At 40.9% G+C, this 18,512-nt stretch overlaps 1 protein-coding gene across 2 annotated transcripts in view; it reads left to right on the top strand.

Moving 5' to 3' along the window:
• FAM102B (family with sequence similarity 102 member B) overlaps positions 1-18,512 on the top strand; it is a 79,824-nt gene that overhangs the window by 55,297 nt on the left and 6,015 nt on the right. The window contains exons 5-10 of one of the 2 annotated variants that reach the window (XM_029949328.1): positions 3,130-3,176; positions 11,144-11,247; positions 13,827-13,922; positions 14,066-14,255; positions 14,355-14,482; positions 15,431-15,500. In XM_029949328.1, coding sequence (XP_029805188.1) covers positions 3,130-3,176; positions 11,144-11,247; positions 13,827-13,922; positions 14,066-14,255; positions 14,355-14,482; positions 15,431-15,500 — 635 coding nt within the window. The remainder of the gene's footprint in view (positions 1-3,129; positions 3,177-11,143; positions 11,248-13,826; positions 13,923-14,065; positions 14,256-14,354; positions 14,483-15,430; positions 15,501-18,512) is intronic. The other variant, XM_029949329.1, reaches the window with a different exon arrangement.

Below are 18,512 nucleotides of genomic sequence, written 5' to 3'. Positions count from 1 at the left end.
TCATGTTCCCATGCTAAGCATCAGATTCCGAAGAAACTGGCTGCACTATTCCTTCTTAGACTGATCCCAAACAAGCTGAACAAGCCACTAAATTTAAGTTTCTTCCTATTTGCAGCATAAGAAGATAGATAACCCTTCTCTAAATTATAGTGTTTTCATTAGGAATTGAAATGACTTTTTTTTTTCCTTTTTTTTTTTAAGAGAGAGCATGTGTACATGCATGCACTCAAGCAGGGGAGGAGCAGAGGAAGAGAGAGAATTTTTTTTAATGTTTATTTATTTATAGAGGGAGAGAGAGAGCATGAGCAGGGGAGGGGCAGAGAGAGGCAGAGAGAGAATCCCAAACGGACTCCAAAGCAAGACTCGATCTCACAAAATGTGAGATCATGACCTAAGCCAAAATCGAGAGTCCCACGCTTAACCGACTGAGCCACCCAGGCATTCTAGAAATTGAAATAACTTTCTAATTTCAAATTCCGCCACCCCCTGCTATTCCTTAGGGCCAGTTCTATGGAGTAGTTTCCTTCTGGCTCTCCATTGATCCTTTCACACCATTTCTCCCACGTGGCCCTACAAAGAAGTTACTCTTTTAGAGATCACACCATTCGCTCTCACCACTCTATCCCTGCCTGAGCTGTCATCTGGTCACCTAGTTACCTTCTCTCTCCTACTCATTGATGTCTTTGCTCCTGGCTCAGTTTTTCTTTCCATCCCTTCTGTTGTCATTTTTCGATGGCCCCTCCATCTGGTGGGTGATCTGTCCTTGCAGATTGTCTTCTCTATGCATTCTCTCCCTCTAGCTAATCTTTCATGTGCTTGGGACCTCTCCATTCCTTAAACTTCCCTTCTCCAGGAACCTTTCCCTTTTCTTCAACTCCATTCCACCCCTCGTGGTCACAAACTAGACTTACCTCTAGAAACTTCACCACCTCCAGAATTTCAGTTCTACGTATTCCCTGTCCCCGTCTATAATGTTTCCAGTCCTCTTGGGCTACTGCTCACTCGGCTATCTTTAACCTGACCTTTCTCACTATCTACCAGCCTCCACTTGCTTCCACCTCCCTCTTTATCCAGTTTAGATTCTAGGATCCATGATTATCCTGTGCTGAAAAGGACTCCTCGCTCCTTTGCCCCTGTCTCCCTCACTGCTCTCCCCTAAGTAATCCCAATCCCAGTCAAACTCCTGCCCTCTCTGGCTTGCGTCCTCGTTGCTGAGCGTTGCTGGAGAACATCATACAACCATCCGCTGCCTTTCCTTCGGTCTTGCTCCCTGCCATCAAGCAACTGTACTTCCTTTGAAAGCGTCCTTTCCCAGTTTCCTAGACACTCGATTGTATGTATACCTTCTTTCTCCTTGTACCTCCACGCACCAGTCTTGCTCTCAGCTGATGGTCTTGCTTTATCCTTTATTGAGAAAGAATAGAAGCCATTAAATGCAAGTTCCCTAATCTTCCCATTGCTAAATGTATGGTTCTTCCTGTCTCTTCGGCCCTGTTATCCTTTTTGCCAGGTTACAATGAAGGAAATGCCTCTCTCCCTGTCAGAAATCAATCCTTTCCCTTAGGTTGTAGAATCCAGAGTGGTGCCACTTGGACTGTCCCTTCTCCTAATCTCTATTTCTAGTGAATTATCCTCATTAACATATGAAGACACAGCTCTATTATCCACCGTATTTGTTTTAAAACAAATAAAAACCACTTCTCACCTCCTCCAACCACTATCTAGCTCTCTCTCTTCCGCTGCCCCACACCATTTCTTTCTTTTTTTTTTTAATTTTTTTTTTATGTTTTATTTATTTTTGATACAGAGAGAGACAGAGCATGAGAGGGGGAGGGGTAGAGAGAGAAGGAGACACAGACTGAAAGCAGGCTCCAGGCTCCGAGCCAGCTGTCTGCACAGAGCCTGACGCGGGGCTCGAACCCATGAACGTGAGATCTGACCTGGGCCGAAGCCAGAGGCACAACCGACTGAGCCACCCAGGCGCCCCCCACACCATTTCTTAAAAGCTGCATGTGTCATCTCCCTCCTTTCTCAGACCTTCAAGATACTCAAGAGTGCTGTTTGGACGGAGTTGGAAACCAGACTGTGGTGGAAGGGCCAGCACGGCAAGCCCAGGGCGCACGTTTAATAAGTGTAGCACTCAAAGAGGGAAAGAACAGGAGTGGAGGCGCTGGGGTAAAGCAATAAGAAAGAAATGAGGTTGTATTAGGATACATACGGCCATTATATATCCTCCTCTTCATAAAGACTGTGAGTTTCAGTGTTGTGCAGGCCTAGCTTCCGATCTCAGCTCTGCCCTGTATTAGCCACCTGACCTTGAAAGTATTAATCTCCTGAGCTTAAAATGAAAGTATCCATCTCTCAGAAGAGTTTTGAAGATCCAATGAAATCTTGCATTATAAAGCACAGCTTATGCCTGGCACATAATTAATTCTCAAATCATGATTGCTGTTAATGCTGTTGTTATTACTACCGTTATCATTATTACTCCCAGAAGAAGGTAACAACATCCTATGGCTGAGGTTGATATGATATCGCGACCTGAGCTGAAACCGAGTCCAGCACTGGAGCAGCTGAGCCACCCAGGCGCCCCCCTGTGGTGGAGTCGTAAAAGACAGTCACAACTAGAGAACAGCAGCATTTCACAAAGCATTAGTAAAGGTTTAAATTCTGATCTAAAGTTGGAAGAAAGGCCAGAAGCATTGTGCTCTTGCAGGCCACTTCAGGCGGCCCATGAAGCATCACGTGGCAGGTTGGAGGGAAACATTCCAGACACTTGGGCACCGCAGGAATCGGGGAGGAAAGATAGCCAATCTAGACCAGCACAGCACACACCCACAGAACTGTTACTAGGGCAGCACTTGATTTTTTTGTTTCCACCTTTTCTTCTCTGATTTCTGCAGTTACAAAGTTTTGAATGTTAAAAAAAATGGGTTTTGGTTTTAAATCTGTGTCTGTATAAAGCAGCAATTTAATACTGAATGTAACCCATTTAAGCAATCATTTTATTGAATACTTTCTAAATAGAAAATATTGGCCTCGCTTCTGTGGCAGATGCATAGATGAACAGAATATGGCTTCTCCACTCAAGGAAACGTTCATAATCACATTTCTTTTTCTAATATTCAGGTTTTGATCAGTATGCAGCTGATGTCTGGCGACCCATGTTTTAAAACGTAAGTTGGTTCTCCATAAATGAATTATTTATCTGATAGTGTAATAGTAGTTTCTTTCTTTTGTTTAAATTTTCACATTCATATTTCACAGTATTTACCAGTGAAGAGACCGTTCTTTTCCTAGGAGACTGACCTGACCCACGTAGAAGTTACTATTACCTTTTACCAAACAAGCTCCCCACACTCTAAAATTATTTAAGCTATAAGTCTTTTATCATCTTCAAGTTTTGGGTGAAACTAAACAAATTAAATGTTTTGATTTGACCTCTGCAGACTTACTCATTTCTTCAACAAATACCTATTAAGTGCCTTACCATGTGCTAGGCCCTACTCTAGACACTAGAGAAACAGCCGTGAAAAAAAATAGGCCAAGTCCCTGACCTCTTAGAGCGTGTATTCTAAGAGGAAAACAAATAATGAGCTAATAAATACGTGTCTAACAAAAAGAGAGCAACGAGTGTTTTGGAGAAAAATAATGCAGAGTAGGAGGGAATGGTGGGGAGAAAGCTGCCGTTTTATAGAGCATAGTCAGGAAAGTCTTCCCCGGCAAAGCTGATTATTTGAGCAGAGACATGAAGGAGGCGGGAAGCATGCCATGCAGACATTTGGGGAAAGAGCATTTGAGGTAGAGGCAACAGGTACAAGGGTGTTGAGAAGGAGCATGTTTGGCATGTCCAAGAACTGCCAGGAGACCAGTGTGTCTAGAACAGAGAGAGTGAGGAGTAGAGGGATTGGAGATGGCATCAGATGATAGAGTCTCTTCGGCCCCATCTAACCTGAGTGAGACAAAAAGCTCCCGGAGAGCTCATAGCAGGGGAGCTTATGGCTGCTAGGTAGAGAATAGACGATTTGGGGGAGCAACAGTGGGAGCAAGGGCAGAAATAGGTGGAGGAGTTAAGGAGGCTGTTTCAGGAGTCCAGGGTTTGGGGTCTGAGTAACTAGAGGAACGGTTTTTCCACTTGTTGAAATAGCAGTGCCTCTAGAGGAACAGGTTGGGGGTTGGGAGCTTGGGTGTTAGGCATATCACATTTGAGATCCCTAATTAACATCAAGCCAGGCATATCATGTGGGCAGTTGGACATAACACTAAGAGTTCAGTGGGGAGGCCCGAGCTGAAAATACAGATCTGGAAATGATGACATCATCAGTACATACATAGTAGTTAAAGCCATGGAATTTGATTAAATGACCTAGAGGGAGTGAGTATAAATAAAGAACCACAGACTTGAGGAATGGGACTCTTGGAGGTTGGGGAGATGGGAAAGAACCAGCAAAAGAACAACCTGTGAAAGAAGAGGAAGACTGTCCTGAAAAACCAAGTGTGGGGCATGTTTCAAAAAGGAAAGGATAAATGGGCTGTGTCCCACACCAAAGTAGATCACAGAAGATGGGGGCTAGAAACTGACCTTTGGATTTGCAATCTAGAAATTTTGACAAACACTTTGATAGATTTCTGGAAACCTATAGCCTTATTGGAGTGGGTTAAAGAGGGCTTGAGAGGAGAAAACTTGGAGACAGCATAAAGAATTTTGCTGTAAAAAAAGGAAATGAAAATCAAGTTACAAATAAAAAGAAGATACAGGGTCAAGTGCAGGTCTTTGTTCTTTTGTGTTTTGTTGTTGTTGTAGTTGTTAAGATGAGAGATAGTATTTGTGTACTAATCTTAATGGTTCAAGAGGGAGACATGTGACATAGAGAAAAACGACAGTTGCTAGACGGTGTCCTTGGGTTGTCGAAAGCAATGAAGGGCAGAGAGGACGGCTTCAGATGCCAGTATATGATAAATGGAAGCATATCGAAATTATTTTTAAATTGCTCCTGATTTCTTAGTGAAATGGGAAACGAGATGATCATTGAAAAGTGAGGATGGGAAAGTTGGAGATGGGGGTTTGAGGAAAGAGGAAAGATGTGTAAGAGTCCCATCAGTGTGGGAGAGTGAACTGAATGGGGAAAGGCCTGCTTGTTAGCAATACTGAAGACACTTCCTTAAAAAAGAACATTAATTATATATTACTTAAATATCTGAGAAAATGTAGTTAGAAAAGGAAAGAAAACCTTAATTTTCCCTGTGCATCAACTTCCATGTTATTAATAGTAACATCCATATAGTTCCCTGTTTACAGTGTTTTGTAAAGTTGAAAATAACATATTTAATAAAAAATCAATTATTGATTAAACTCTGCATTCTACTATAACTTTACTTTCCTGTGTTGTCATCTCTTGAACCATAACTTCCTGGCTTCTTTCTTTCTCTCCTGCTCTCTCAAGGCTAAACAATTTTTGCTATGCTGCATTTGGCTTCTTGTAACAGTGTTTTTCTAGTGGAATCAGTTTACGGTGAAATGAGAAAATGAGCAGCAAAACTAAGTAGAAGAAAAGGAATTTATCATTCCTTCTTATGAATATTCCCTTTCTTTCCCTTTCTCTACCATTTTATCTCTCTGCTTGTGCAACTCAAACACTGAAGAGCTCAAAAATAGACATCTTATGTTCTGTATTATCTCCAGGAATATAATTCTGACAGTTTAGAATTTATAATTATAGGAAAGATGTTTATAGCTCATTAGAATAAACAGACCTCACCTAATCCCAAGATACATAAAAGTATTTCTCAGGAGAAGCAAACTCCCAGTATTTATTTTCTCTTTTCTCTGAATATCTGAGATTGTACAACTGTCAGTGGAAAAGGAGCAGCTCTGACCCACCTGTGCTTGTGCATACTGAGTGTGGACCAAACAGAACAATGTTGAGGGGCACCTTGGTAGCTCAGTTGGTTCAGTACCCAACTTTTGGTTTTTCAGTACAGGTCATGAATCTCACAGTTCATGAGATCAAGCCTAAAGTTGGGCTTCGCTTGGTATTCTCTCTCTCCCTGTCTCTCTCTGCCCCTCCCCTGTGCACACCTGTGCATGCGTGCTCTCTCCCTCTCTCTCAAAATAAGTAAATAAACTTTTAAAAAAGCAGAAAAATGTCTAAATTACTGATATAGAAAGTAAATTATTTGGGGGGCACCGGAGTGACTCAGTCACTCAGTTGAGTGTCCAACTCTTGATTTCGGCTCAGGTCATGATCCCAGGATCATGGAATCGAGCCCCACCTTGGGCTCCAAGCTCAGTGTGGATTAGGATTCTTTTCTCTCCCTCTGCCCCTCTCCCCTGCTCACTTGCACGCACACTATTTCTCTCTAAAATAAATAGAATTCTGTCTTTCCCTCTGCCCCTCTTCCCCATTTGCACTCTCTCTCTAAAAAAGATAAAAAGTAAATTGTTTTTATTAGATTGTATTTCAGTATATGTCAAAATGTTAAATCACAGTACTCTAGAGGTGAAAAGAGTCCAGTCCAGTGATTTTTTTTCAGACTATTTAGCCACAAAATCCTTTTGTTCAAATGTATTATAAATCCCAGTATATGATTTTTTTCTGTTGAGGGACAAAAAGATATAGTACCTTACTAAAGTCTCTAAGGGAGGAACTTCATCACGTCAATTTAAAAAGTATTATATAATTCAAGTTCTCATTTGACAGATGAGGAAACTAAGGCACAAACACCTGAGTGATGTGACTGAGTATTTCTAAGACAGAGGTAGTAAGTAACTGCTGGAGAAGTTCATTCTTCCATTGTGTCGGCTTCTGTCTGAATTTTTCAGAATATAAAGTTTTTGAAAACCTAGAGAAACAAAAAGAAAACAGCAGACCTTCAGCTTTCTCAGCTTTAAATTCTCGTTTTGACATTTTATGAGCAGAAGATCTGTACCATAGTTTGTATCATTTTCTGAAAGATAAATTCCATACCAAAAGGCCTTTATGAATAAGACAGCTGGTAAGTCAGCCTCTGCCTGCCCGCCCTGAACTCTGTTTTGTAGTTCTCTGCAACTCATCAAATATCCAACTCTTGTGAAAGAATGAAACTGGCTGGGGGAAAAAAAGCCAACCACTAGTGCTAATAAAGAAGAAGGACAGGGGTTCCTGGCTGGTTCAGTTGGTGGAGCCTGCAGCTCTTGATCTCAGGACTGTGAGATCAGGCCCTACGCTGGGTTAGAGATTACTTACAAAAATAAAAATCTTCAAAAAAATTTTTTTACAAAAAGGATATTTTGAGAGAAAAAAATACATGCTACACTTACATCTGACAACATGGCAGTAAAGCAGATCTAGGGATGATAATCCTCTTGAAGAGCTAGGGTTCTAGAGCACTCATACTCTAGAAGGAAGGAGAGTACTATTTGTCAAAACAGTTTAGTAAATATTACTGTCTGCCAATTTAATTTTTGAAACAGTTCTGTGATACATTATCCATATTTTTTTAAGTGAGAACTTTGAGGCTCCTAGGTTAAGGGACTAATTTGTCCAGGATTTCAGGATCACTCATTTATTCCTTACATGTGTATTGATTGTCCACCATATGCTAACATTTACCAACCGAAATGAAGGCCAGCCCTGCTCTGAAGGATTCACTACTTCTGAGGGAGATGGACACAGGACATGTGGCGCTGCCAAGGCACAGAGGGTACAGTCCCTGACTACTTTTTCTTGAAATCCAGGAAAGTCTTGACTGAGGGGGTGACATTGAGAGAATTTTTAGAGGATGAATAGGAAATTACCAAGCAGAGGAGGTGGGTAGGACATTCCAGGAAAAGAAAACGGCTCGCATGAGTTTATGGCATTGTTACAGGGTATGAATACCAAATACGTTGTATTGTCACTTTCGGTCATTTTTCACATACTCTTAACATTACTGTAACATTAAAATAAAATCTCATCTCTTTTGTTCTGTAATTGAGCTATATTAAACAACTTCTGATAAGGGTACAAAAACATTTTCAGAACAAAAAGGAGGAATAGAATAAAAACTGACACGTTAAGCACTCGGTGATTATTTATTCAACACAACTGAGTTGTGTAGGGAGGCTTTGGAAAGCTGCCAAGGCACAGCTAAGATTTTAGATCATAATTAACATCAGTCCCCATGGTTAATGCATTTTCCCCAGCTTAGGTACCCCGGTTAACTAAGTTAATGAAGAAGGCTAAGATCACGAAGGTTGGGGTTCTTCAAGTGTTGTGAGTCCTCAGAACAAGGGATGCCAAACTGAAGGTATTGCTAAAAGTATTGTGGCGCAGAAGTCGGGCTGAACAGGAAAGTGGAGCCTGAGGGAGACAGGGAGAGGGAAGAGGCCACAGGCTGGGAGCTCTGAAGGCTGCAAAACAGGTCTGAGAGGGGGAGGGGTGGAGACACTGGAACCAGGCCACCTGTGAAAGGAAGAACAAAGGACTTGGCAAGAAAATGACAGAACAGGCAGGCGTGAGTCACCATCAGTGATTAATGACTGACTGTAGATTTCATTCTTTGTAAGCGCATTTGTTTTGCATAATACTTTTTCTTATGGAATATTGAATGCAGGGCTTCTTTGGCCACTATTATTTCACGTTATTTAAAAATCCAGCCTTTGGTCATTGAAGAGGTAGGTCTAGGCCAGACTGCAAAGGGCCTTATAGGGAGTTTGGGCTTTATCTGGAAGGAGCTACTGACATATTTTAAATCAGAGAATAACAGTTCATGTGCACACTTCAGAAAGACCACAGTGACAGTAGCATGGGTGAAGAGAGGCAAACTAGCTAGGAGACTTGTGGTCGTAAGGTACAAAGACCAAACTAATTAGTGGAAGCAGAGAAAAGATGATGAATAGGAAAAATATGGGAGAATATGTTGGATTTGGAAATTGTTTGGATATAGAGAAATGTGAGTAGGAAGGACCAAGAGGCAGTATCTAGGATTCTAGTTTCAGTGACTTCATGGACTATGATGACATTCAGAGTTGGAGAATACAAGAAGAAAGCAGATTTAAGAAGAGAAGATGGCCTTAGCTGGGGATATATTGACTTCAATGTACCTGCAGGACAAATACTTGAAAATGTCCCAACAGGATGTGCAATTTCGGAATTTAGGAGACCTTAGGATAAAAAGAATATAAGTAAGTTTCAGGGCGCCAGGGTAGCTGAGTCGGTTAGGCATCTGACTCTTGATTTTGGCTCAGGTTGTGATCTCATGGTGTGTGAGATCAAGCCATACATTCCTGTGCCCTTCCCCCCATCCTCCCTCCTTCCCTCCCTCTCAAAATAAACATTAAAAAAAAGAATCTCAAAATAGGTTTAATGACAGTCTTAAATGTCTATATCTTCAAGGACCTTAATAATCTGATGATTCTATTGAGATAATATAGTTAGAATTTAGGAGTTGCCACACAATATATACACATATACACATGTGTATACATGTATAGTTTTAGATATACATACATGAACATATGCATACAAATAACCACTACTTTGCACTGTTGTACAATGGGCTTTGTATTTTTTTTGTTACTGTTGTATTTGGGCAATTTAATGTTTTACATAGTTAAAAAAGATAAATTCTGTAGATTAGGCAACTGAACAATTACTGAACTGTCATGAAAATATTAAACTGGGGTATATTTAATGTATGTGGTAGACTAATGGCTCCCCCCTCTCCCCACCGCACCAAAGATACCTACACCTAATCCCTAGAACCTGTGAATATGTTGAGTTAAATGGCCAAGGAGAATGAAGTAGCAGGTGGTATTAAAGTACTAATCTAACATCAAAATAGGAAAATTATTCTGGGTTCTCCAAGTGGACCCACTATAATCCCAAGGGTCCTTAAAGGGAAGAAGTATAATCCAAGAGAAAAGATAATTGGCAGCAGGTCAGGGTCAGAGGGAAATGCAAAATGCAGAACAGTCAGATGCAGCCTTTCTGGCTTTGACAGTGGAGGAAAGTGCCTGGCCAAGGGATGCAGGCAGTCTCTGGAGACTGGAAAAAGCAAGAAAATAGATTCTCTCCGAAAGCCTCCTGGAAGGAATGTGATCCTGCATTGGTATTACTCCAGTGGAACCCATGTCAGACCGCTAACCTACAGAAATTGTAAGATAAAAATTTATGTTAAGTCTCTAAATTTGTGGTAATGTGTTTTAGCAACAACTAATATACTCAGGCTAACTAATTTTTGGTTCATCTTTATTTTGGAAATGCTTTTCTAGTTTACTCTAGTGGTCTTTATTTTAGAGGTACTTTGCTAGTATATTTTGAATTTCAGTAGATACAAAATAACAAAAACAAAAAAGGAATTGCCACATAGTGGGTCAGCTTCACCCACTATCCCTTCAACCACCTTCCTATTTTACCTCAGGTCACCAAGGGATAGTCTCTAGGAAGATGTGGTTTTCCTCTAAAAACCTCAAGAAATTAGGGATGTTTGATTTAAAAAAAAAAATTCTTGTTAGAACCGAAACTTGCCCCAACCTGCTACACATCTTCCACATGAGATAGGAGCCTTGAATTAGCTAATGAAAATATGTCCCCCACCTACCCCTAGAGAATCTAGCCCCAAAGAAACAATCTAAACAACTGGGGCTCTTTACAGACTCCTCCTAGGGCAAGTCAACCATCGACAGAGAAGAAGGTAGAAGTTAAAACCATGGGTACCATTTAAGAAGTCAGTGGAGCCAACAAGAGAGCTCAGGCACTGGCGAAGGAGGCATGACGTAACCCCCGCCGACCTCGGATACAAAGATGGCACCGTCCTCTGCCTCGGGTACCTCCCTGCATTGTCTGAGAGGTGACGATTGAACCATCCTCCATAGATGGAGCCAGGGACACACGACCAGAGGCCCCCTTTTCCTGACTCTGTGGAGGCAACGCCCTTCCTAGTCTCACATTTTTTAGTGAGTAAAAATACTTTGTTTTCCCCATGAAGCATATTCCAGTTTTGAGGCAGCTCATACAGGACGTGTTGATTTTTTTTTTATGACGTTCACCCTCAGAGAGGTACGGTTCATCAGGCACCTTACTAAGGCGGTGCTGACTCCACAACCATTCTTTAACACTATTTCAAGCTTTCAGATTCACCCATCCATCAAGTTCTGATCCTTAGAAATATTTATTTACAGGCCTCCTTCTACATCGATGTCTATACCAATTGCTGGTGAATCTGAATCTCTGGAAGAAGATAGAAAAGGTGGCGAGACTCTCAAAATCCATCTTGGAATAGCAGGTATGGGTGTGTAGCTTTTTCTTAATATGTGAGAAACGGCACTACTTGACATCCTAAAAGATTTCCAAAGTCCCACCCTGACTTAAAATTCTGTAGGTAAGGGAGGTGGGGAGGTGGGTAGAGGGATGGGCTGAATGCGTGATGGGCACTAAGGAGGGCACTTGTGATGACCGCTGGGTGTTATATGTAAGTGATGAATCACTAAATTCTACTCCTGAAACCAATATTACACTGTATGTAAACTAACTGGAATTTTAGAAAGATCATGGAAAGAAAAAAATTCTGTGGGTACATGGCTTGAAATGGGCAAATAATTTATCAGCAGAATTTTAATTATGCGACTTTGGGGGAAGCCAGTTTTGTCTGAAATGTCAGACTCCGGTGGATTAACAGCTACATGTTGTATTGACACCCCCCCCCCCCCCGCGGTGTACTTCTCCCCACAGATGGAACGGGCACTACAGGAGCGTGCCTAGCATCCTGCCAGCCACCTGTCAGGTGTTGCTTCTCCCCCACCACACACTCCCCTCTGTCCGTAGTTCCCAAACATGAGTGTAGATCAGAGTCGCCTAATGGGCTTGTTTTTTTAATATGTGAGAAATGGCACTACTTGACATTTGAGGCTTTTGACCTGGTGGATTGGGGCTGGAGCCTGAAAATTGCATTCCTGAGTTCCAAGGTGACACTGATGCTGCTGGGCCCTGGGCCACACCTTGAGAGCCACCTCTCCAGGCAAACTCCCAGCCATGCTCAGAATTTCCTCCAAGAGTTGCCTGAAGAAAAAAGAGTTAGGAGCTTCCTTTCTTCTCTCATGTGATGTGAGCGGGGTTATTTATTTCAAAAATAAACATTAAAAAATTTTTAATAATTAGAAAAGACCTATATTATTCTTTTTTTAAGATTTTATTTTTTTATGTTTTTAATGTTTATTTATTTTTGAGGCAGAGATAGAGTACAAGTGGAGGAGGGGCAGAGAGAGAGGGAGACACAGAATCCAAAGCAGGCTCCAGGCTCTGAGCTGTCAGCACAGAACAGTGGGATCATGACCTGAGCCGAAGTCAGACTCTCAACCGACTGAGCCACCCAGGCGCCCCTATTTATTTCTTTAGAGAGCACATGAGGAGAAGGGGTAAAGGGGGAGAGAGGATCTTAAGCAGGCTCCATGCCCAGCACAGAGCCCAACAAAGAGCTCAGTTTCATGACCATGAGATCATGACCTGAGCCAAAATAGAGACGGACTTTTAACCAATTGAACCACGCAGGCACCCCGGTCCTATATAATTCTTTATCCAAATTACCTCTTAGGGTTTAGATCTTCCTATAGAACAGCTGTATGTTGAGGACCACTGTAAATGCTGGTTTGGGTTTGTATCTTAGAGCCTGTGCAGAAGGTGAGAAGCCTTTGCAGAAGGGCCGGGTCGCTCCAGCAGCAGACTTGTCTGGCAGCACTGTTTGGTCTCTGACAGGGCAGAGCTGAACTTGCTGTGTAACTCAGTTGGCTTCCTTTTACTTCTAAGTGAAACACAGTTCTGGTTTTCAAATATTTCATGCTAGTGAAAATGGCCACAGTTTTTGCATTTTGTGAAACCTCGTTCTAGAAATACATAATTGGCATCTGCAATATGCACATTATCAGGGAACTGCTAGAAATGGCTTTGACACTGCTTTCTTGTCCATTTACTTTGAAACTGAACACTGTAATCAATTCTTAAGAACTTTTATTCTCACTGCTACACTGCCTGCTGTGTTGATTTAAACCACAGACATTTGCCCAAATTATAGCCCAGCACTTGCAACACTAATATTAAAGTAACAGTGTGCTCTTTAGTTTGCTGTGATGGATTTTTTGAGAGCAGGATTTTCTCAAAAAGCACACAATTTTGTGACTATTTATAAGAATACATCTGATTCATTTTTATTAGAGAAATACTGAACATAAAAACTGAAATGCTTTTTTTTTTACACTTACTTATTTTGAGAGAGAAAGAGGGAGCAGGGGGTGGGGCAGAGAGAGAGCATCCCAAGCAGGCTCTGCACTGTTGGCACAGTGCCTAATGTGGGGCTTGAACTCACTAACTGTGAAATCATGACCTGAGCCAAAGTCCATAGTCAGACACTTAATTGACTGAGCCACCCAGGCACCCCTGAAATGGTTTTATTTAAGGTGGAATGCTGTTAAGTCTTACGAAAAATATTTAAGTTTACTTATATTGAGAGGGTGTGGTGAGAGAGAGAATCCAAAACAGGCTCTGCACTGTCAGCACAGAGCCCAATACAGGGCTTGATCCTATGAACCATGACATCATGACCTGAGCCAAAGTCCGGAGTCAGGTGCTTAACCAACTGAGCCTCTCAGGCGCCCAAAACTATATTTCTTCAATAAACTATTGTATTTAAGTATTTTGGATTTCTTGCAATGCACTTGTTTACCTTGTACCAATTTAAAAGGGTCTCTTCCACTTTGTAATTAATTTTTCTTGATAATGAACTTAGCAGTTTATAAAATCTGCAGGCAAGAATACAAATTGATCATTGGCTTCTTGGTAGTAACAGTAACATCATGTTATGACATATTGCAGATCTTTCAGCAAAGAGCGCCTCTGTTCCAGATGAGCTTGGTGCCTGTGGACATTCTAGAACATCAAGCTATGCAAGCCAGCAGTCAAAAGTATCAGGTAGAGGCTAACAGTGAAGTTGAATTCCTTAGACATTTCTTATTCTAAAGGATTACTTTTAACTGCCAGGATGTGGGAGAAGAATGCTTGAGTGCAGTGTGTTTGGTGTTAGTATCTTACCCAAAGCGGTTTTTCTTTAACAGGGTATAGCTCGTGCCACTCCCGGTCATCCAGCTTCTCTGAGCTCGGCCACAGGAGAAACACCTCAGTGGGAAGCACATCAACAGGAATTGAAAGTATTCTCGAGCCATGTGATGAAACTGAGCAAAAAATAGCCGAACCAAATCTTGATACAGCTGCCACAGAAGATACAGCTTCAGAACTGCTCAACAGGTATCTTTTCAGTCTCTGTTTAAATGGGGAGGAAAGAAACAACTTTGTTCTCATAACATAATAAAAAGAAGGGAAACATTTTGTAAATTATTTTCAAAGATGCCCAGTGAAGCAAGATTCTGTAGAATCTCAGCTGAAGCGAGTTGATGACACCAGAGTGGATGCAGATGATATTGTAGAGAAAATACTGCAGAGTCAAGACTTCAGCCTCGATTCCAGTGCAGAAGGTGTGTGGGTTAAGTAGGCTCTGTGCCTAGGGTGGTGCTTGAACTCCCCACCCTGAGATCAAGACCTGAGCAGAGACCAGTAGTCAGATGCTGAACTGACTGAACCTCCCCCCAGGTGCCCCTGAAAACATCAATTTTAAAGAAAGCTTTTATTGTGTCTGTATCAGCGTCTACCGTTTATATACCTTACGGCAGACGTCTGCATCTGCTTTGTCATAACTGGACACAAGTGTGTAATTTTCAGTGATCTTGAGATGATAGTGAATAACAGAATCCTTTATTCCTTCTTCAGCATTTTCACTGAGACAAAATTTACATGCCACCAATTTGAGTAACAGAATCCTTTATTCCTTCTTCAGCATTTTCACTGAGACAAAATTTACATGCCACCAATTTGAAAGGTGCAGTAAGCAATGGACTTAACTTTCATTATGTAACTGGTTGTAAAGAGAAGTAATTAAACCTTACTTGTGGAAATTTGTAGGAAGAGAAATCTTTTCTGCTCACTTTTAAAGAAAAACAACTTTAGGGAAGTTGATGAGAAATAACTATTAGGATATCTTTCAGGGGCCCCTTGCTGACTCAGTAGAGCATGTGACTCTTGATCTCAGGGTCATGAGTTCAAGCCCCACATTGGGCATGGAGCCTACTTAAGATAAATTTTTAAAAAATAATATCTTTTACATTGGTTTTTAAAAATATATGTGTAGCTTTTTAAAAGTTTATTTCTTGGGCCTGGCTCAGTCAGTACACTGTGCAACTCTTGATCTCTGAGTTGTGAGTTCGAGCCCCATGTTGGGTGTAGAAATTACTTAAAAATAACGTCTAAAAATAAAAAATGTATCTAAAAAAACTTAAATGTAAATTATGAATTTAGTACAATAGGAATGTTATTTGACAATAAGTAATACGTGTACCTATAACAAACGTTTTAAATGTGAATTGCAGAAGAAGGACTGAGGTTATTTGTGGGTCCCGGGGGAAGGACGACCTTCGGCAGCCGTCATCTTCCAAACAGGTATGTGGTCCAGATAGCATTGTGTTAAATAAAGATTATGTTCTTGAGTAGAAGGGGAAGGTTACAAAGTTTGTGTTAGAAAACACATGGAGTGCATCCATGAGAATTACAGCTCTTCGTTTTCCTTATCTTGATTGAGTATGTTTGAAATTGTATTCAATAAGTTTTATTTGTTGGTTTCCTTAGTTTTTAGAACGTATTAGTAGAGGACCAGAAGAGCATTGGGCAAGATGCAATGAAAAAGGATGTTTAGAAAAGAGTTCTTATTCTGATATTTTACAAGGAGCAAAGCAAAATTACAGTTCGGTCAGTGATCTGGTCTGTTATAAACCACTCAGCAGCATACACTTGGTACTAACCTTTCTTGTACTCACCTTTCTCCACCCTACAAGAGGCTAACATGTATACTAAGAAAAGTTTAGAAAACCAAACATCATTCTGGTAGCTACTCAGACTCAGGTGAACAAGAGGCACCTGCCAGACTTACCTCTGATTCCCAGCGCTGCAGCAAATAAATAGTACTGAGCACAGATGCTCAGGACAGTCAAGGAGTTCTGACTGTTGCCCCTATGTGCATCCCTTATACTCCGTATTTCCATGTAATATTTATGTAGAGTTCCAGAATAAGTCGCAGATGTGCTGGGGAGCCCCCTTGGTCCGAGACACTTATTTTATTCTCTAATGCTTAAAACCTAAAAGAATTTCTCATTGCTTTGTTCCACCAATACTCCTTTTATTGAGTACCTCCTGTGTGTCCAGCATGTTGTAGAGTCCAAAAGACACAAATGATAGAGCAAATAACCTACATCAGCAACTAACTACAATCAGTTGTGATAGGTAGGTAAGCAAGGGACATATAAAGAGGCCATGAGGAAGTAGTTAATTTGAACTGGGGTTTATCGAGGATGTAAATGCAATTTATAGTTTTCATTAACTCTCGCTGAGTTATCCGCTCATTAAATTCAGTAGCTATCTATTTATTGGGCCAAGTCATGGGTAAGGATGCAAAGCAGAAAGACCCAGTTCGCCCTCAGCTAGTCTATGTTTCTAGCACAGAAGTTGGGAAATTACAGCCTGTGAGCCAAATTGGCCCACTGCCTGTTTTTGTAAAAATAGTTTTATTAAAATATAGCAACACTTTTTTACATATTATCTATGGCTGCTTTGATGCAACAGCAGCAGAGTTGAGCAGTATAATAAAGACCATGATGGCCCTCCAAGCCTAAAATATTTATTATCTGACTCTTTCTAGGAGGTGAGATAGACAAACTAAAACTTATATTAGCGTAATAGCACTATAATTATAGAGAAGTAGAGGAAACTCTGAGAACAGAGACCTCACTGAGAGAAAACTAACTAGAAATTTGACACCTGAAGAGAGTGCTGGGGAGAATTAAAAGGTAAGTTGGGGGGCTGGTTATCAGGTGGATATGAGGAAGACAAATATTCCTGGTAGTAGATTCAAAGAGAATGAACATATAGGCATAACATTATAGTATCTAATTATATGATAATAAATATATAATAATTGTAGATAACACTTATTGAGCATTTACTAGTATGTGCCAGGCACATATGTATGTTTCATTCAATTCTTACATTATCTCTTTCAGTACTCAGTGAAAGTCGGTAAATCATTTAACTTCAATGGAATTCAGTTACCCCTGTTGAAAAGTGGAGATAATCATGAGATTGTTTTAAAGAGTAAATGACCTAATATACTCAGTAAGCTCTACTGTTTATTAATTTAGGTAGAGGAACAGCAAACAATAGAAGTTCTGACCAAAAGGAACCAAAATAGTGAATGCTCAAAAACAGCAGCTGTCTCTACTCTCATTTCAGACTGCTCAGGGCTCTAGTCAGGGTCCCTCCCCTATGGACCTCACCGATGTTATTAACTTCTGTCAGCCTTACTCTTCTCACCTGAAAAATGGGAGACCAATAATGCCTAGTTCATAGGATTTTGCTGATTAAATTAGATGAGTTATGTAAAGTAACACAGTGTTTAACACACAGAAGGCTCTCACTATATGCTAGCTGTTTATATTGTTATTCAGAGGAAAGAAAGATAATTTTCTATTTGAGAAATAATCTAGCACCTAGGCTCTAAAGGCACTTATAATTCTGGCTCCCACCCCTTTTCCAAATGAATGTTAGAATAATCATCACCTAATGCATGAAAGCATAAAATGATGATTACAGATTGAAGTATATGATTAATGTCACATGCCACCGAAAGGCTGAAGAATATTAGAGACAGTGTATCGTTGTGAAAAGAGAATGAGCTATGCATTCTGACATTGGTCTCATTCCTGGCTCAGCCATCACGACCCAGTTTAGTTTAGCTGTGATCCTGACAAATTACATCTCTTACTTGCCACCAAAAAGATAACCATTATCACTGGGGTCAACAACACAGGCTCTGGAGTTGGGCTACATGGGTTCGATTCCAAGCTCCCCATGCATATGGGGATGCATATCAGCCATGCATCTTTGATAAGTTACTTCACTTCTCTTTGCCTCAGTCTCCTCACCTCCAGAATAGTGACAATAACAGAACCCACCTCATAAGAGTTACAAGGTCTATGGGAATGTAAACTGGTGCAGCCGCTCTGGAAAACAGTGTGGAGGTTCCTCAAAAAATTATCCATAGAACTCCCTTATGACCCAGCAATAGCACTGCTAGGGATTTACCCAAGAGAGACAGAAGTGCTGATGCATAGGAGCACATGTACCCCAAAGTTCATAGCAGCAATGTCAACAATAGCCAAATCATGGAAAGCGCCTAAATCAACTGATGAATTGATCAAGAAGATGTGGTTTATATATACAATGGAGTACTACATGGCAATGAGAAAGAATGAAATCTGGCCATTTGTAGCAAAGTGGATGGACCTCGAGGGTGTCATGCTAAGTGAAATAAGTCAGGCAGAGAAGGACAGAAACCATATGTTTGCACTCATAGGTCTAACAGGAGAACAGGAGAAACCTAATGGAGGACCAGGGGGAGGG

The sequence above is a fragment of the Suricata suricatta genome, chromosome 8 (genome assembly GCF_006229205.1).
Source record: "Suricata suricatta isolate VVHF042 chromosome 8, meerkat_22Aug2017_6uvM2_HiC, whole genome shotgun sequence".
Lineage (NCBI taxonomy): Eukaryota > Metazoa > Chordata > Mammalia > Carnivora > Herpestidae > Suricata > Suricata suricatta.
The sequence above is the reverse complement of the archived record's forward strand: the minus strand, read 5'-3'. Positions and strand labels throughout refer to the sequence as shown.